Raw genomic sequence first — 20,811 nt, 5'->3', positions numbered from 1 at the left:
TAATACTGAAGAAAATAGTATAAGAGCAAAAAAAAAAATACACCTTTATTATTCCAACTAGGTCAAAAGATGACTTTGCTCCTAATGGAAAAGCAGGCTTCTCCTGCAAGTGTCTAAAAGCAATTCATGCTTGGATATTACCAGTGTGAATAGTCTAAAATGGAATAGAAAGGCAATAGAGACTTGGCAGTTCTGAAGGAGTTTTGTCTTGCAGTTTTGTAATAATTGATGCTGGGGATGGTGATTAATAAGCAGAAATTTATTCCAGGCTGTTGTGTTTTCCAGCTAATGGTAGGTATCCCCTGTGCTCTTTTGCTTTTTAAAGGCACAGATCATACCAGGATGTAAAATAACTATTTTTCCCATTTGCACTGACAGTCACCTGTTCTCCAAAAATCTTCCAAGAATTTTTTTCTTGGGTGCATGCGACAAACTAATTGCTCTATATAAGCAGGTTTGTTCCAGACCAGATATCTGGTAGACTATTCAGTGTTGATGATGATTTGTATATTTCATTTTGTATGTTTTTCTTGATTACTGGCTGTCAGATTTTTGTTTGCTTGTGTTTGGGTTTGCTTTGGTTGTTTTTTGTGGTGTTTTTTTTAAGCTTGTTCTTTTGTTATTTTTTGCATATACATTAGCATTTTTACACCTGTTACCCTACTGCTTCAATATCTTTTGTTGAATTTCTTCTTTCCTTGTAAGTGTGTCTCTAGGATGATAAAATTCCAGTTGAACATTTGTTTGATTAATTATTTAGGAATCAGGAAATACCAATAAACAAAGAATACCTGTGCCCTGGGTGTTACATGATGGGGAGAGATCTTTTTCTTTTTAGGTACCCTCCATCATTTAGAATTTCACCTCATACCTCTCCTCTAGAAAATCCTATCAATTTTAGAAATTTTGGTAGAGATCTGATTGAAGGATTGTCAGAAGATAGAGCTTCAAGCATAAGCAGACTTGTTTTGTCATGCCTTGGATAAGGTCTCTTGAAGCCAAGATGTCTAGCATATACTCAGTCTTTGAAAATGTTGGAGCTTCACCTTATCTCATAAAGCATTACTGAAAGGCCAACCAAAAGGCATTGACAAGAAGCATCTGAACAGTCAGCTGCCCTCTCATATGCTTTAGACAGCAGATCACCTATGTGCACGTTTGTAATTCCTTGCAATACTCTGGTGAAAATGAATTTTGAAAATGGAATATGTTTTGAATAAACCTGAAACAAAACAAAACAAATCTTCTGTGCATTCAACCTAAACTTGAGCAGCATTCTTTGATCTGTCTCTGTGGTCATTCTCTTGGTAGCAGATGGATAAAGCTTCATTGGCATAAAATGCTTGAGCAAATATACTGTGTGATCCTCCCAAACCTACCTATTAGGAAATTTACACTTTGCATGCAAACATCTACCTGATCCAGTCCTGTCAGTTTCTCCACTTCCATGAAAACAAATCTCAATTTATCATGTGTCTTACCTGTTTCAGACTAATTTAAGTATCCCAGTACCTGCCACCATGTCCTTTGGCATTTCTTTCAGGCAATCAGGACTGACCTAAAAGCTAATTCTGTATCCCATTCACAGTTACTTTAAATCTTTAAATCCCTGTCCTTTGATGAAATCTGTTTTACTCATTACCTAGGAACTCAAGGATGGGCAGTGGTTAAAACATTGAAAAGGATATTTTTGCGGGGTGTGTGTGTGTGTAGAGTTTGTGTGTATAAAGAAAGAAGGAAGAGTGGGATAGTGAAATGAGTACTATTGCTGCCACTTTAAGGAAGAACATACATCTTTGAATATGGGTGATTGCGCTTGTCTTGTGAAATGAAGTATTGCAGTCGTCAGTGCGGTATTGCGTTGATGAATAACACAGCTTTAAGTGAGTTTCTTAATTACATTGTTATTTATGCTAAGTTACATATCTTTATTTTGCTGATCTTTCTGGTACTTGTGTTTGTATTAGGATTCTTTTTCAGTGATTCACAAATATAGTTTCAGCTTTTCTTGTTAGTAAGAGGTTTAACTTTTTTCTAGCTGACAGATAATGTTAAAGTCATAGGTATCTCATGTTTGATCCTTTTATTTTTGTGTTTTTAAAATGAAACACATTTCCATGGGACTGTTGCATACACAAACAAAAAATAGGGTACATACAGTTTATAATAGGAAATAAAGCTTTTCTCCCAAATGTTTTCATTGGTAGCACTCTGAAAACGTCCTGAAAATCCTATAAGATTTTACAATAAAAACTTACTACTTCATTGTAAAATTCAATTGCTTGTATTACTACAGTTTGTATGGGACATTTCAAGTAGCGTCATATCAGTTTTGACATTGCAATCCTGAATGTACAGTGGGGATTATAATCTAATATGTAGGTGAAACAATTTTTCTTTTTTTTTCTAAGATCAGCTACTCAAAAGTCTAACTGTTCTATGTTATGAAAAGGACTAATCTATAGAACTGCACTTTAAAATTAATAATTTTTATGATAGTTGTTCTTTAAAAGTAACTTCTTTATGTATTAATTCATAGCTTTATTTAGCTTTCACTTTTTATCCAAAATCCTTTATTTTCAAAACTGAAAATTAACAGTCTGCAAATGAAAATTCAACTTATTTACCAACAATAAATACAGATTCTGACTCCTGTACTCGCATTATTTATCTACCCGCATAGCTTTGCTTGCATGCTATGATAGAGGAGTAAGGTAAAAATTACTGATGTGTGCTAAACGTGTTCTTCCAAGTGACCTCCAGTTAGGAATGCTCATAAGAAAAACTTACTAGACATCTGAATTAATGTATTCATTGCACATGTACTTATTACACACATTTATTGTGCTTGTAGGAAGTATTTATTTAAAGAACTGTAATTAAGTTTGGGTTTTTTTAATACATCTGTTGCCTGTGTTGTTGGTTTTTTATTCCTAGATCTTCCTCAGAACTGTGATCCTAACATTCCCCTAGTTGCTCAGGAATTAATGAAAAAAATGATCCGTCAGTTTGCGATTGAGTACATTTCAAAAAGTAGCAAAATTCAAGAGAACAGAAATGGTTCATCGTTTGAACCAAGTCTGATATGTAAAAGTATCCAAATGAACCAAACGGAAAACTCTCTTCAGGAAGAACAGGATAGCCCTCTAGACCTCACTGTGAATCGAACTCAAGAACAGAATACTCAGCAAGGTAAACTTCTATATCTGCTTATCTGTGTTTTGCTGTCATTTATTACCTAATTATGTCTTATTCCCTTAAATATATGTCTGTGTCAACTATCTATATGTTTTGTCTTTCCAAAGTAGTAATCAGTATATAAGAAAAAAAAAATTGTCCTATGTGATTAAAATATGGTTGAAGGAGAATTGGCATTGTATCAACTTAACACTTAAAGAAAACTCATACATTTTCCTTTAAACACCAAGAAAAATGTTATAAGAGAACTGGGGGAAAAAACCCAAACAAACAAAAAAAACCCCACACACACATTCTTCCTAGAAACATTTTTCATGTTGTGTGTTAGCAGATAAATATTCTCGTTTCTGAGTGCCTGTGTTAAATAAGTGGCATTGGAATTTCTCAGCTTTAGAATACTGAATCTAAGTCAGCTCCCCTGTGGCTGTCACAGGTAACAGTGGTTCAAGATTTTGTTGAAGAAATGGCTGTTAAAGCATTCTGAGAAAAGAGAAAGATACTGGAATTTCAGAGAGCAAAGGTCATTCCATCTGTGTCAGCTCTTGGACACTTTGATTCTTTAAATACAGGGTGGTTAGGATGATGGAAAGAGAAGATTAATTTGGGAGGAAATGCCCATATTTCATGCCTTAAAGTTGCACTGATCTATTATGATTAATTGAGAGTAAAGCTAGAAAAAGAAAAATAAAATCTGTCTTGCTATCATTTACAAAAAAGAAATAATTTCTGTGCCTCAAGGAATATTGCTATCCAAAACTGATAACAATATAATCACAAGAGTGTTTTGGACTTTGAACTTTATTTGGATTAGCAGCAATTTTCAGGAAGGGTTGTGACTGTCATGTGCAACTGAAAGCACTGGCAAAAACAGCTTTTGTCTTTTACAGATACAAGAGTCCATGTTAATCCAATAATACTGCAGACCAAAGGGAAAAGTTTACCTGTATGTCAAGTACCATGCTAAAAAAGTTAAAAGAAGGTAGAACTGCAGAATTAAGTTTTTAAAAAAATATATATTGGTCAGAATGAAAGCAGATTTTGTATGTATGTGCTTAATGATGCAGTCTTTAACTAGATGACACATCCTTGGGGGGGGGGGGGGGGGAACTCTGACATGGATATACCTTGCTAAATATAACGTATTCTAGATTAAATTTTAAGCATCGTTTCTCTTTGACAGTAGAAGCATTAAGAAATTGTGGGATTCCTGCTTTTATTCTACATGGTCAGCATAAACTAGTTCATGCCTGGGTTTAGCGAATACCTTGTGCAGATTAAATCCTGAGAAAATATCTGTTGTGCTTTGATGTACCTCTGCTATGGATGAATTACAGTTTAGAGGTTTATAATTGTCCGGGTTGAAGCATGTTTCTTTTGCAAGGGCAATAAAAAAGTACTTTCCTGATATCAGCACTATAGCCTGTTGCTGCTTACTTCAACAGCTGGTTATAAAGAATAACTAGTTTAAAATATCCATGAGGGAGCAAAGTCCCCAAAGACAGGTTCTGGTCCTCACTGAGCTCAAATAAATCTTTGAGGAATGAAAGGGAGGGCAGAGGCTGAACGGGGCAGGGACGGGAAGAAAGTTCTGCTGCCACCCTCAGCTATTTGAAAATCCATTGATCTTTTGTCCAAGAAAAACTTAAAGTATAGAGAGATCGAGGTATTTAAATCTTTTTTTTTTTATATCATTTGGCTAAACAGCAAGTTTAGAATTGTGCGTCTTCAGCAAAACATCTGAGGCTAAAGTAGTTGCTCAGTATACGTAGTTTACTGTGTAAAACTTGTATACTGTGTAACGTAATGTAGATTCTCAGAACTTACACTGCCATGTTTGCTGGAGTGCTTTGCAGATGTTAAAGATACTAGTCTTGCTGTGAAGTTTAGAGCTACTGAAATGAGAGGAAGTATTGAATCAAGACTGTAGCCGGGGAAAGGTTTCAAGCCATCTTATCTTATCTACCAGGGAAGTTGTATCGCGTTTCCCGTGAACATATCAAATTTGAGCTATTTTAGCTTTCTACTGTAGTGGTAGCAACATAAGCAAATAAGATCAAGATGGAAAAGGCAGCCTGCTCTTTTTATTTGCATTGTGTTCTAGGTGCAATGATTCATGAAAAGTTATTTCAATTAGCTATTGTCAGGGACTATGTATTATTACTCTACCTACCCCTCACTTCTGTCCTTTTCCTGAAGAAAACTTAGATATATTGAAGTGTTACATGCTTACAGTAGGGAATTGCGAAATTTTTAAATTGGATTATTTTTAAAAAATATATTATTCTGTGTCTAACATAATATACTACTTCAGTTTTGAGACTCGTAAAAGCTATACCATGGTTCCCTTCTTAGTAGTGTCTTTTAATTGTCATGCAACTCTTTTTATTATTTGCTATTTGTAATTCCTGTTACAATTGGCAAATGAAGTGGCAGGAGCAGAGGAGGAAATTCAAATTTGTACATTGCTCTGATGGATCCTCAAAGTTGAAATATTTTTAATTCAAATCCTGTGAAGCAGATAATGACCTAAATAGAAATACTTTGGGTTCATTTTCTGTTTAGGCAGCTGCTTTGTATTTACAGTAGTTGTCTTTAAAATTAATGATCTAAATAATAGAACAGACAGTCTTGTTCCTTTACTATGGCAATGATTCTTGAACTTAAGTTGAGAGGACAGAGTAAGCTTTATTTTCCAGATCACTAGAAGCATTTTTTTGCACTGAGCAGATCCAAGCTAAGTGCTAGCTCAATACTGAAAAAAGTTTCTGCCACTGAAGATGTCTGGATTATCTTATCTTCATTTAAGAAAGCTTCTTACTTTCCCCCAGTATCTGTGGGCCATCTCTGAAGTGCTCCCAAAATATTCAGATCTGACACTTCCAGACCAGATAGCCCTGTGTATATGGAAGGTTTTGGTAGTTGGGGAGGGCTGCAGGGGTGGCATCTATGAGAATAGGTATGGGGCTGCCCTGTGCTAGGCACAGCCAGCTCTGCAACAGACCCGCAACAGGCCAAAGTGGAGCACATCTGTGAAGTTCGTGGTGCCTCTGTGAAAATATGTTTAAGAAAGAGCAAAAATGCTGGACAGACAGAGGAGTGAGAAACAGCAGGGTGAACAACAAGGTCAGAGCAGCTGGGGGAGGAGGTGCTCCAGGCACCAGAGCCGGTATTTCCCTGCAGCTCATGGAAGAGACCCCTCTGGAGCAGATATTCACACTGCAGCCCCTGGAAGACCCCACGTTGGAGCAGCTGGACATTTCCTGAAGGAGCTGCGGCCTGTGGAGAACCCACAATGGAGCAGGGGAAAAGTGTGAGGAGGAAAGAATAGAGAGGAATTATACTGACTGTAACCCCCATTCCCAATCCTGGCTGTGCTACCTGGGGATGGGGGAGAGAGGTAGAGGAGTTGGGAGTGAAGTTGAGCCTGGGAAAAGGTGGGGTGGGAAGGTGCTTTAATTTTTCTCATTTTCCAAATCTATTTTAATTTGCAATAAATTTTTCCCAAGTCTGTTTTGCCTGTGATGGTAGTTGGTAAGTGATCTCCCTGTATTTATCTTGATGACCTTTTTCATTTTATTTCTCTCTGCCTCCCTGTTGAGGGGGAGTGAGAGAGGGGCTGGGTGGGGGTCTAGCTACTGCCCAAGGTCAAGCCATTGCACCCTTGCTACTGAATCATTTGGTACTGAGTGTTTAAGGACTGGAATCCAGGTAGGTTCAGCTGGCACCTGACTGATAGCACAGTTCCAGATTATGCTCTGCTTTCTTCTACATGTGGAAATGTAGTAACTTAGCAGGGTGCTTTAATTCCTGTGTACCTTGCTGGTAACTAATCAGGCAATTACTTCACTGTCAGTCAATTAGAAGCAACTCTCTCCAGAAATACCTGTGTCTTGCTCTTTTTTCCTAATCCATGTAACTTTTAAGACTGTCCAGGCCTCAAAGAATAGTGAAAGGAAATTTGTTTTGCATGCACTATATCTAAAAAAAATAGCGTGGTATTGTGTATTTTTGTAATATTACTTGTCCTCCAAACTAAGCCAATGAAAAAGCAGCATCCTTGCAGAATAAAACATTGAGTGAGGAACAGTCTTGGAATATCCTGCAGTAACTTAGTATTTTCTTGTGCAGTCATGATGCTGAGCTCTGTGGGGAGTGTTCCCAGCAGCAGCTAACTTTGCAGATGCTTCTTTCCCTTGATAGATATGGGAGAGTTGATCACTCTCAAGCTGCTAAGCAAAGTGACTTACAAGAGGCAGAAGTATAAACTGTGCAAATAAATAATCATGTTAGTTTAGCTACACAAGCTTATTCTTGTTGCTGTATCTTCTAGTAACAATGATGGTGTGTAAACATAGCAGAAAAATGCAAGAGAATTTGCATAGATATTCTTGTTTCATTGATCCATCATAGATTGGAAGACCATCAGAAGGTAGCTGGCAATGTGTGACATTTTGCTGCATGACCTTTTTACAGCTATCCTGTAGCTTTGTCATTGTGGTTGGCTATTATTGAAGAAGTAGGAAAAATAAGGATAATCCAAGTCAAATTCTGTTTAAATTATTTAAAATAGCATTTTATTATCCAGTTTAACAATGTACATGTGATTTCACCAAAATTTTTAGTAAAATAAAGATTTCTGAATAATGGACCAGAATTTGGAAACAATTCTTAACTTTTCAAAAGTGGTTTCATATCTCTTGAAAATCGACACTGAAGTTAGTATGGCAACTGGGATCACAGCATGTCTGGCCTCTTGATTGCTATGTTCAGGGCTATTGAAAGAATTCCAAACATTACTGAAAATAAGCTTTTACTTTCTTAGTATACTCTTCTTACCATAGGTATTGGGGAAAATACTACACTTTTTGAAGGTACACATGCTATGTTCCCAAAGATAAATTGTGTGAGCTGTAAATATATTCAAGAAACAGTTTGTTTAAAAGGTCACCCTAAAAACGTAGATGTTTGAGGGGAGTAGGTGCTTATTTCTTCCTTGGCTGCCATGGTGGCTAACAGCCAAGCTCCTTGTCAGATGCTCGCTTGCTTGCTTCCCTCTCAATGGCACAGGGAGAAAATGGGAAGAACAGGAAGAAGAGCTCGTGAATTGAAATAAGAACATGGTCGTTGCTTACCGCTTGCCATCATGGGCAAAACAGACTCTGCTTGGGGAAAATTAACTAAAATCATTGCCTATTAAAATAAATATTTAAGTATTAATTCAGGTAGTGGAAACAAAGACACATTACAGCTTCACCTTTCCTCCCCCCTTTCCCAGGCTCAGCTTCACTCCAGATTCCCTTGTGACCACCACCACCCCTGTGGTGCAAGGGGAATGGGTGTGGGGTGTCCACAGTCTGTACCTAATGGTTTCTCTCTGCCATTTTCCTCTGCCATTGGGCTTCCCTCTGCTGTTTTCTCATTCTTTTTGTTCCCTTTTTCTCTCTGTTTGGCACTTTTTGCCCTTTCTTAAATGTGTTTTCCCAGAGGTTCTGCCCAAATGGCTGCTGGTCTCAGCTGTGTCCTGCAGTGGGTCTGTTGGAACCAACTAGAACCATCTGTGTCCGGCACAGTGCAGGCCCTGGCCTCTCCTCACAGATGCTGCCAAGACCTTGCCATGGAGACCCAATATATAACCATGTACTTTTCATCTGGCAGTTTTTCATTTTACAAAATAGCACATCAGGTCAGCAAAAAGGGGCTAGTCAAAGCAGTAGTTAGGAATTAATAAAAGTCTTTGGTGTTCTTACTGACAGTTCTCTGAGAACGTTGTTTCCATGTGCAGCAGCACAGAAAATAGCCAGCAAAAGGCAAGGCATCATCAGGAAAGGTATTGAAGACAAGACAGCGTCATTTTGTTGCTATGAAAAACCTTATCGAGGTTTGCCACAATATGATGGGTAAGGTAAAGGGAGAGTTGTTATTTACTGAATCTCACAATATTAGAACTAGGCAGGGCTTGCTGAAAATTCTTAGAAGGGGAAAAACAGGTAAGGGGCAGCTTTTGCACAGCAGTTTGTGAACATCAGGAACTGCTGTGACAGGAGGCTGTGGAGATGGACAGTGTCACTGGGCTCAAAAAAGGCTTTGGCCAACTTCCCAGCTAACAGAACCAAGGCCAGAAACTAAAGCTAGAGTAGGGCAGGGATGAACTGAGATCCCTAATCCAATGACAGTAGCTACTGGAAGAGCAGGAGAGGAATGAGCTGCAGGTAGTGGCCAGGCTGGTGTGCTCTCTCACACTAGGAGTGGAGTTTTTCCCCCACCTGGAGAGTGAGGACTAGGTGGAGTAGGTTGTCCGACCTAGTAAGGTAGTTTGTAATAGCTAGTGAGAGGTTTCCTGAAACCCAGAAAAAACCAGAAGTTTGCTAGAAGCAGTACAGAAATACCAACTGTAGGAACTTAAGGGTGACCCATACAGTTCCTGTTACTTGTTCTTCTTCCCCTGTTTCTCTAACATCGCTAGCCTGGAGGAGTTTCAAGTGATCGTCATCCTGATTATTTTGAAGATGACCTTTGATCACACTTAGTTATATGTTGGTATTGCTGCACCTGCTGATCTGGTGCTGAGAAGCAAAGGCCAGAGGTTGAGCCATTTCTTTGAAGATCAAAATTTAATTTGCACAGAAATAACTTCATTAGAAGACCATGAGTGGCAGACCTGAAAAACTTCTAATAATTTTTTTCTATATTATCCAGTGTTCCATAGTATTGTTTATGAAGACTGTTGTCTTAGTAGTCATGGCTTCAGCTAAAGGGCAGAAGTAATTCCATGTCTTTTATTAAAACCACCTTACAGAGTGTTTTTTCTGTTCCTGATGTCATTCCATCCCTGTTCAGAATTCTTGCCTAAATATATGTTTTGAGTGATTTGATAGAAATAATAGAAAGTTCTGTCTCGGTTTAAAAAAAACCCTATTCCTGCCTTGCAAGTAACAGGTTTTCAAGGTTCATTGTCCACCTGTAGGATGCCTCTTTGCAAACTTTTTGGTCTTGTACCTATGGAACCAAAGTGAATGTCTCTACTGTGTATATATACATACATTCATTTCATTAGGTAGCATTTTGTATGTCTTAGAGCATTTGCTATAAAGCTTTTACTTTCCTACCAATTGTAGGTGCTCCTTTGTTATAATAGTAACAATTGATACTACTACAAAGCAGGAAGATCTACCAAAACCAGGAGCTACTGTGTTTTTAATGAATCTTTGTGACTTACCAGCCCTTTCTGCATCAATTTTGGGGGTTTTGTGTTGTTTGATTTGTTGGTGTTTTGTTTTGTTTTTAATTTGAGTGAAATCACTGAATAAAAGCCTCATGTGTGGTGACTTATCTAGTATTTTGTATGCATATCAAATTTCTTGTCTGGCTGTCTTTCACTCTTTTTACTGAGGATGATCTTCCCATAAAGCATCATCTTCAGGGAGGTGTCATATACTTAATGAATACATTTGCTGTGTTGGAGGAACCAACTGTCTTGAACCTGAAATGACTCTTCAGTTCTGCTTACCCTTTAGAGGCCCAAAATGTATCTAATTTTTTGTTTCAGGAGTCTGCATATTCTGTGCTGTGTTCTTTTTGGTCATTTTTCAACTTATTGGTGGCCTTGTGTTGTCAAAGCCAATTCTGAAAGATTGCAAATGAAAATTATTTTGGTTAGATTTCATTATGGAATCTTGAGAGTCTTTGAGTTTTGTTTGTTGGGGGTTTTTTTCCTAAAAATCTACTTGGCTTCAGATTTTTTGTAGATTGAAGAGACAGATGATTAGCTCTTCATAACTTGATGAGTTGTGAACTTTGAAGTAGTTTTTTCTCCAGTGACTTTGTCCAGTGACTCTTCTAAACTTTTTTTTATCATAGTGCCTATGAATATCAACTGAAGATGGAGAAACTGTTGTGAAAGGGAACACACACTTGAGAAAGGGAGATGAACTTTGTATGACTGATAGAACGCAACAGATGAAATCTGTCTGTTGCACAGGACTCAGGGATGTTGCGAGCTTAGGTATTCAGGGTACTTTACAGCTGGATAGGCCAAATAGTCCCTGTAGAATACTTCTGTAGTGTTTTTAATTGGCTTTTCCTTCTGAAATATCACTGCATCAGAAAGGTTGATTAACATTACCTAGTCCTTCCTTTAACTTTCTTAGGGTTAAGTAAGACTTTGAAAGGAGTGTATTCAGGAGAAAAGGAGCATCTCTGACAAGTGGCTTATTTATAAATATTTTTTTCCCCTTATGCTGGCTTACGATGCTACTTTTTCTCTCTTTACCCTTCTTCAAATGATACAAAATAGTTGGGGAAAAATAGTAAAAAAATTGTTAAAAACAGTCAAAAACAAATAGCTGGATTTGATTATTACACAAAACTACTTCTTTGCAGTATTGGTATAAAGGAGAACTACCCTAACAATTTTTTTTTACTACTTATTCAAGTGTTGGTATTTGGACTATTCAGCCAATGCTTCATGTCTGCATCTGAGGCTGTGGGAAAATATATACAGTTGATTGATGTTTTAGAAATAATATGCAGTAACATGAAAATGACAGTAATGTAAAAAGGGCTAGCATAAGGTTGCTTGTAGAGTTGAATGTTGAGCTACACATTGAAACTCAAAATTGGATTCGCAGAGCTCAGGCACACAAAACAGCCCAAGTTTGAAACAGAGACCCAAGGAAGAAAGGTATGAAATTAAATATATTTAGGGGATTTATCTATAATTTAAATGTGATTAAAAAAAAAAAAAAACCAAACAAACCTTAAACTAGAAGGAGTATTTCAGGTGCTAATTAGTTTCTTTAAATTTCAATGTTCTTAAATATTAATTTTTTAAAAATACAGTTTTCTATTTCAGTACTTCATAGACTTCAACAGCTAATTATAAGTCTTGAATTTAACGTTTGTCAGTGACTTAACAGAGCGGACTCCCACCCTAGCTTAGGTCTTTCCATTTCTCTAGTTTCATTATTACATATACGTGGGGGTGGCAGGGGGAATATGTATAAGCAAACTGTTAGAACCTTTAATGACATAGGTCTCATATACTTAAAACTCTATATTGGTCTCGAGCTCTCTTCCCAGTTACTGGGGTACTACTTTCTCATCCAATAACCTGGTCTGGTCTCATACCTGCCGCTGCTCTGAGCAGGAGGTTGGTCTAGAGACCTCCTGAGATCCATAGTAGCCTGAATTATCCCGTAAGCCTATAATTTAGTTATGTCAATTTTAACTTCAGTATCAGGCTTGTTTGCTTACAGTATGTAAATATGAATATATTAAAAATAATAATATCAGGGGCATTGCTTTGGTTGCCATGAAAGTCAACAGTGCAATATATATGCATACGTAATTTTTAGAAAAGCAGTCACATGTTTCTGTTTAAGACAGATTCTTCTTTTAAATTTTATTATTTCTGAATGGTTTTTTTTCTTAATTTTAAAAAGTTTTCTTACCAATCAAATATATAAAACCATTTGCTGAGAGCTGACATCGTTAAAGGAATAAGATGTCAGAAATTCTACAAGTTAAAATAACTGCTTAAAAATTGTGCCATAGGTACAAACATTTGCTAACAAAATTTCTGAGATCATCCTTAAACAACTGCTATCATCACTACTTGTTCTTTGCAGGGGATGGAGTGCTAGATCTCTCTACAAAGAAAAGCGCAAGGTTGGAAGAACCAAAATATGATCCATTGTGTTCTGAAAACTCAGTGTCTGGGTAAGCAACTTTTAGGACTCTCTTCAGCTTATATAAAAGGCGATCCAGGTTTCTTTTCTCTGAAGTCAGGTTTTATGTTCATAACATATTTGTATATACTGACACACACACATGTGGTTCCTATTTTGCTTTCAAAAGAATTTTCGTCACTCATAAGTGTGTGTCTATGTATATATCATATGTTTCATTTGTCTTTTTTCCGTTTTTTCTGTTTAAAGAAAAGTTATCAGAACAATCACCAAACTTTAGTTCATGTTACTAAAAATGAACTGAAAATTGATTACATAACACATTAAAAGTAATAGGATAGTAGAAGAAAATGTAAATATATTATTTCAGAGTTTATTTAGGAAACTTCAATTTTGGACAAAAATGACCATGATAATATTTAGATTTAAAATATTCTTCAACTAACATGAACAAGTTAAATTACTATTATCTATAATATTCCTTAATAAGAGAGAGCGAGCAAGCGTGTGCGAGAGAGAGCTCTTAATCATCATACTTATACTTACATCATGGTTCTGACTATGGTGTGTGGTGGCAAATGGTTAAATTCCTTTATTCAGCAAGAAAAATGTTATTGTGTCTGCTGAAAGCTACCGCAAAACTAGTGAAAGACATTGTTTTGTTGGATTTTGTTATGATCTTGGCATCCTCCCATCCACTAGCCATAGCAGGACCCTTTTTGTCACCTGTATGTCTTACCAAATAACTTATTACAAATAGGACTACAATAGCAGTATTTGTTGAATGATGTAAAATTGCATTTTATTAATTTGCTGATATGAAGAAGTTTTAAAATTAATATGACTTTGTAATTAGAGAGCTGTAAATAGTAGCTAGAATTTTTTAAAACTGTGTTTTATTTTGCCAAAATGGACTTGATTGTTAACTACAGCACTTTATCTTATTGTTGTAGAAAGCCTAGTTTTGTGTAAGTCTGGGATGTTTGTGTGTAGTTATGTACTTACTGCTGCAAATTTTCTATGAGGGGGTTGACTCTTTTATTACTTGTTTAGCGGTAACGTCACGTTTCTACTAACAAAAACTCCTTCAGGATTTGGGTATTTAACGGAACGTTAATTGTATAATTAAAATTATAACAGTGTTGCTCTGCAAGCATGTGAACAAGGGAATATATAGCAAGCACATGAGAATATTATCAAATACTGAGCTAGGATATAAAGTTCTTGGAAGGGCTGCTGTAGAAGCCACCGTATGATTTTTGACGCACTGTCCTACCAGAACTGTAACATTTTGCTAGGATAATCATTTAACTACCACATCTCAAAGGCTTAAAAGTATCAGAAGCAGTGATGTTACCGAAGCAAGGAGTATAATAAAGGAGTGGACCCTTCCCTTCCATAGCTGTGTGAGAGTCTCTCATACATCAGTTTACCATCGTTTCATTCCATCCATCCAGGAGACTACACAGACACAGAGAGGACTATGTGGAAAGAAGTGCTGAGTTTGCAGATGGTTTGCTCTCAAAAGCTTTGAAAGACATTCAGTCTGGAGCACTGGACATAAATAAAGCAGGCATACTTTATGGCATACCTCAAAAAACTTTACTTCTCCACTTAGAAGCCTTACCAGCAGGAAAGCCTGCACCTTTTAAAAACAAAACTCGAGATTTCAATGATAGTTATTCATTTAAAGACAGTAAAGAAACTTGTGCAGTCCTACAAAAAGTAGCCTTGTGGGCAAGAGCTCAAGCAGAGCGCACAGAAAAAAGTAAACTCAGTCTACTTGAAACCTCAGAATTAAAATTCCCAACAGCTTCCAGTTACCTCCACCAGTTAACTCTACAGAGAATGGTCACTCAATTTAAAGAAAAAAGTGAAAATCTACAATATGAAACTTCAAGTCCTACTGTACAATTAAAAATTCCTCAGCTAAGAATAAGTTCTGTGTCCAAACCACAGTCTGATACTGCTGGTCTTCTGGATGTTATGTACCACGTTTCTAAAACCTCCTCAGTCTTAGAAGGATCAGCTCTTCAAAAATTGAAAAATATACTCCCTAAACAGAACAAAATTGAATGTTCTGGACCTGTAACTCACTCAAGTGTTGACTCCTACTTTCTGCATGGGGACCTCTCTCCTTTGTGTCTTAATGCTAAGAATGGGACAGTAGATGGAACCTCAGAAAACACAGAAGATAGTTTGGATCGTAAAGATAATAAGCAACCAAGAAAAAAACGGGGCCGCTATCGGCAGTATGATCATGAAATAATGGAAGAAGCAATTGCAATGGTAATGAGTGGGAAAATGAGTGTTTCCAAAGCACAAGGAATTTATGGGGTACCTCACAGCACTTTAGAATATAAAGTAAAAGAAAGATCTGGAACATTGAAGACTCCGCCGAAGAAGAAACTCCGATTACCAGATACTGGCTTATTTAATATAACAGATTCAGGGACTGGCAGCTGCAAAAATAGTAGCAAGCCTGTGTAGAATAATTGTTAGCGAATTGTTTTGTGTGTGTGTATGTATGTCTGTATACACACACTGTGTGAGAAATACATATGCTCACTCTGACAGAAGACGTGAAATTATACAGTTCAAAAACCACATACATGCCTTTTGAAAAATAGTTTTATTCAGGGTTTTCACTGTGGACAGAATTATAGAGTTGCTCACTTAATTCTGATAGTGTGTATTTAATATAATCCTTGTATAAATAGGTGAAAAGATTCAGGTTTTATTTAGTAGTCAATAGCATAAAGATGTTTTGGGAAAACAAGTATTTGTCATGTGAAGCATAATTTTTAATTGGTGAAGAACCACTCTACCCATTCAATAATCCATCTTATTATGGAAATACACAACCAAGGGTCAGCAGACTTTTATACTTCACAGAATACTTGCAATAAATTGTAAGTAACTCAGATTATACAAATCAAGGGATTTTTTTAAAAAGCTAGTTCCTTACAAGGAAGTGGATTTGTGAAGTATTAGTAGGATATAGTACATTCTGTGAAAGAAAAGAAGTTCATCGTTACTTAAATATCCAATACAAGTAAGAAAAACATTTCATTACTAAAAATGTGTGTTTAGCAGGCATAAACTGCATTTTTTATCATTTTAAGAAAATTTTGTTGTTGGTTTAGAAAGAAATTGGTGTTTACAAAGTGTACACTTATGAAACCTGAGAAATTACTGTAGTTATAGAATTATTAAATATGAAATAAGATGGAATACTAAGAGCATAAAATAATTTAAACTTTAACATAATTTTCCTTTTTAGTTTGACAAATAAGGTAACTTGTAAGGTTTAAAAAGAAAGTTGGAATGCAACTTAGAGCATGTTCATAATGTGCACAGAATGAGCTTGAGAATGGTTTCGGTTTGTTTGGTTTTTTTGTTTAAGTGCTGGTTAGTTGATGTTATGACTACTTAAAATTTATTTAAGGGTTGTGTCACACTCCTATTGAAAAACCTCACTGTAACTGTAATGTATTTGCTGCTGTGACATTTCAAAACATTTTCAGTTTATCAAAATAAATACCAAGTTACATTATCATTTTGCTAATAACCAAATTTGCAGTTCAGGGTCTTGATAGAAATACAAATATTAAACAGTGAAGCTGTTTTGAACTTTCAATAATATAAATTCTTTATAAATTTGGTAGCTAGAAGTTAGGCAGTTCACTTTAAAAACGTAACTTTTAATAGAATTTAAGGGAGACCAATTACCTTCATATTGCAGTTTTTACATTAATTTCGAAGTATTCACATTGGACTTGATATCATACTTGATTTTTTTGTGTAATATCACGAATATATGTCTACATCTGAAGAATGGGGGCTTGCTTCATACATTCAATACTGAACATCAATGCCCTTTTCCTCTCAAAATGTAATTTTTTCTGTATGCATCTAATTTGGCATAGAAAAAGAATTTTCTCCAACTTCTATACATTTGGTGCATATGCATAATTTTTTTTTCCCCACTTAAATTTGCATGCGTATAGGTTAATTATATAAATGAAACGGGACATTGGATACATATGGCCCACATCAGGTAACTTGATTTATAGATAAACTTGCCATTAAATTCAGTGGAGAGCATACTGCAATATTGATGGCAAAAGCTAGCCCATATTTATTAACGCTACTAAAAAATAACAACTTCCATTTTAAAACAGAATAATCCTTTGAAACTGCACAACCAGTGTCTCAGTTCTTTGGTCTCTCAGATCTATACTGAATCTTCTTCAGTGATTAAGGTTTACTTGCATATTACAGAATGAATCCTTTTTTTAGGCAGAACTGTACCTGCTAACAAGGAGGTCACAAAACAGCAGATGTCAGGGTCATCTTTCATTTTAAAAGAATTAAGCCATATTTTGTGAGGGCCAGAAGGATTAATTTGTGAATATATCCCCACTGAAAAATGAAGTTGAAAAAACCTTAAATGTTTCAAGATCTGTCTTTATACAGTTTTACTTGCAAAAAGTTTGGGCTTCAATACATTGCCTAATATTTGTACCATACTGATGTTTTCTACTCCTCAGACAATGTTATAAATTTGAGTCAGAAGTTTATATTGAAGGCAAGTTACAGTACTCTTTTTATATAATTTAAAAGATGACCTGACCAAAAAATTAACAGGATTCATAAAATCAGGGATCATTTTACTATTGACTTAACAGTACTCAGTAGTTTTGTATGTAATATTATAATTAATTTTCAACATTTTAGTACTTGTATTTATTTTTTGGTCAGAAATAGTATATTAAAATATTTTTTGATAGTTTATAGATGATACTCAACCTGTAAGTGTTTAAAAGAACAGAATTATTTGTTTCTAATTATTAGGCTAACCTTTGATTACACAACTAAGGAAAGGCAGGGAAATGTGTAGATTCTCCTTCCCCAACCCCTATGTATTCCATTAAATGTCATTTAAATTACACATTTTGAACTGTTTTATAAATTCAGTTACCAGTCACTACTTAGTAATTGACAATTTCTGAAAATTCCTGTTTCAGCAGAATTTTAAATGAAGGCGAAAGCAAGCCCTACATGCTTTCTACTTATTTGAATGTTTCTCAAGTATTTTATATTAAAAAACAGTGCCTCTGTTTTTAGAACTACTGCTCAGTAAAGCTGTTTAAACCATTTCTGGTAGCTAATGACAATTTTATATTAAATTGTATATTAACTTTAGTGAGACTGATTTTTTTAGTTGTTTACAGTACAAATACTTGTATTTGTTTTTTAATTGCAGTATTTCCATTGTCGCAGTAATTTAGTAAAACTCTGTGGCTGCCTTGATTTTTGACAGATTTTTTGTTAACAACTGATTTTTAGGCAATTAGTTATATTTATGCATAAATCAATTGCACTATAATTCATGAATTATTTATTACAATATTTTCTAATGAATTCCATGTATTTGTCTTGTGTTGTAAATGTACTGTAATTCTGTTTCTTCTTTGTGTTGTTATATTCCTAAATCTGATTGTATGAATTTAATTGTTTAGTTAACGTGTTTCTACGTTGTAATTTGTAGTAAAGCACTTCAATGCTTTTGCACATAAATTTACAACACTGATGTGTGATTGATTTGCTCATTCAGTAAAAAAAAAAGAAAGAAACAAAAACCTGTACACTGACTCATTTGACTTACTCCTGAGGCACAAGTTTATTACCAGTGGCATAAGATCAAGAACTGTACAAATTAAGCACATAATGACTAATTTACTATGACAATTTTTTATATCAGAACTAGAAGCTTTAAAGAAGGATGATTTCTCAGAATTGATGTAGTACTCATAAATTTTATAAGTTACATCATTTAGTTTGCAGTTAAAAATTATCTGTAATATATTACAGATAATATATAGCTTTTTTGGAGGGATTTATTTAGTTAGTAAAGTCCCAAAACAAACATTTCTCTAAGACAAATTTATATTTCTATAATAGTTCTGTGCTGTTTATATGAATACTTGAAAGTATGTTCTGTTCCCAGTCTTGTTCCTGTTCCCAGTCTGCAAAGAAGTTGCTAGATTGATCTATCTTGTCTGTGGCCGAGACAAGAGAGGATAGAATGCTAGGGAAGGCCATCTTTTGGGAGTCCTCTGAAAGAGCTCTTTCCTGATAGTTTTTTGGATTTGTGGAGGAGGCAAACATTTACTCTTTTATACATAAAACAATAAACTGAAAGGCTAGTATTAACCTTATCGCATCTCTGCCTTTGTGCCAGTTTTGGACTCCAGTCAATCCCCACTCCATGGTATTAACTGCCCCTGCCCTCCAGCAGGGAAATAATGTCATTCCATGCTTAACTTTTGTCTTCAGAGGTATTGTGCGCAAAATGTACTGGGGGAGGAGTGCATATTGATCCTCTCACCTCTCAACCTCTCCATTTCCTACCCACTCTCTCTAGCCATCTTTTTGTGTGTGATTTGTAGGAAGTGTAAGACTGTGAAAGAGTATGCAATTGTGAAAGTGATAGCTCTTCCTTCTATGAAATTATTGTTTAAGCCTTTTATCTTGAGGATAGTCTAAACTACTGTGTGGTAACACAAATTTAAAGGGCCATAGTAAGGAATTACAGGAAACCGATATATTAATTCCATAATTGTATTGAAAAGCTACTAAAATTAGTTTGTTTAAATATATGGACGTGTCTACAGAGAGACACTTTAAAGAAACTGTGTTGCTTTAATGCTTTCATTTGTTTGTGTAGTAAGCTCTGTTCCCAAATGGTGACCGAGTAAGGGGTTGATGTGTTTTCACAAACTTGGAAGATCATTTGGAGTGTGGTACTATTACAGTAGAATAGATGAAGTTAAGTTGTCTGTCAGCTTTAGAAACTAACACGTGCGAAGGGATAGCAGATTATAGACGTTACACAAGGGTAGATTAGATAACCAGGAAATAAATTGTATTAGAAGAAATGTCCAGTATGTCTGTGATAACCAGGATATTACTTTATGCGACAGGTTGGTCTCCACATGGCAAATTCAAAGCATTTTTGAGGCCTTTGGAAATTGTGGTTACTGACTTTGAGAAGGCTTTGGGGCTCTGGAAGTTTCTTCCACCAGTGACCGTATTTTACATAGCAGTTATGGATACAGATCCTCTACAATTAAAGCTCTCCAGTGAAACTCCATTAGACATACCTTGCAAGCGTAGACAGACAGAAAGATGTGTCTCGAGATTCAGTCTAAAAAGACTGTACTATAGCCATCTTTTTAGCAAATTAGAACTTAACAAATTTACTGTGATTTACAAACAAAATATTGAAGACCTAGTGCTGTGTTAATTTTTTTTCTATCTGGCCTTTCAAGACATTATTTAGTTAAAGTCATGGTGGTGGGGAGGGCAATTAGTTTTTATCTGTAATTGTATTACTAGAATAAACTTTGTTTTCACAAGTGTAGTGATATATTTCAACTCCTGAGTTTGTTGGACTGAGTAACACTCAGACTCTTCTCAGTGAAGTGGTGTTTCAAAAACCATTAAATCCTGACAATGACATGCCCTTAAATAATGCTGGTTTTACTTCAGATTGCAAGTGTAAAGAGGGTTTTTTTCTTTTTAAGACTTCAGTTATTTCAGTTTAAACAATCACAGTTTCAACTAGTACCATTGCAATTATCATGCTTTTATGAGGTAGTATCATCTAGATGCTTGATTTTGAATACATACCATTTCATACTAAATATTACAGGAGAAGGAAAACAACATGAGGAATTATTAAGCATAGTTGGCTGTTTTTAAGCTCTAAACATTAAAATCCATGTGGAACAATAAAAATACAAACTTGTATGTATAACTTCCAGTAAGAAACATGAAGCTGAAAGTTATTATTGATGCTAATAACATTGGGTATGAGCTAATTAATGAATAATAACTTTATATAAATACAGCACATTAA

General features: G+C 35.6%; 1 protein-coding gene across 8 annotated transcripts in view; it reads left to right on the top strand.

The window, feature by feature from the left end:
* LCORL (ligand dependent nuclear receptor corepressor like) overlaps window positions 1-20,811 on the top strand; it is an 88,315-nt gene that overhangs the window by 43,532 nt on the left and 23,972 nt on the right. For 5 of the 8 annotated variants that reach the window (XM_072861733.1, XM_072861727.1, XM_072861726.1 and 2 more), the window contains 2 exons: window positions 2,938-3,192; window positions 12,825-12,915. In XM_072861733.1, coding sequence (XP_072717834.1) covers window positions 2,938-3,192; window positions 12,825-12,915 — 346 coding nt within the window. Of the gene's footprint in view, window positions 1-2,937; window positions 3,193-12,824; window positions 12,916-14,341; window positions 18,481-20,811 lie in introns of those variants that run through there. The other 3 variants (XM_072861732.1, XM_072861731.1, XM_072861734.1) reach the window with 2 other exon arrangements.

The sequence above is a fragment of the Ciconia boyciana genome, chromosome 5, assembly GCF_034638445.1.
Source record: "Ciconia boyciana chromosome 5, ASM3463844v1, whole genome shotgun sequence".
Lineage (NCBI taxonomy): Eukaryota > Metazoa > Chordata > Aves > Ciconiiformes > Ciconiidae > Ciconia > Ciconia boyciana.
Note: the sequence above shows the minus strand (reverse complement) of the source record. Positions and strands in the feature narration are given on the sequence as shown.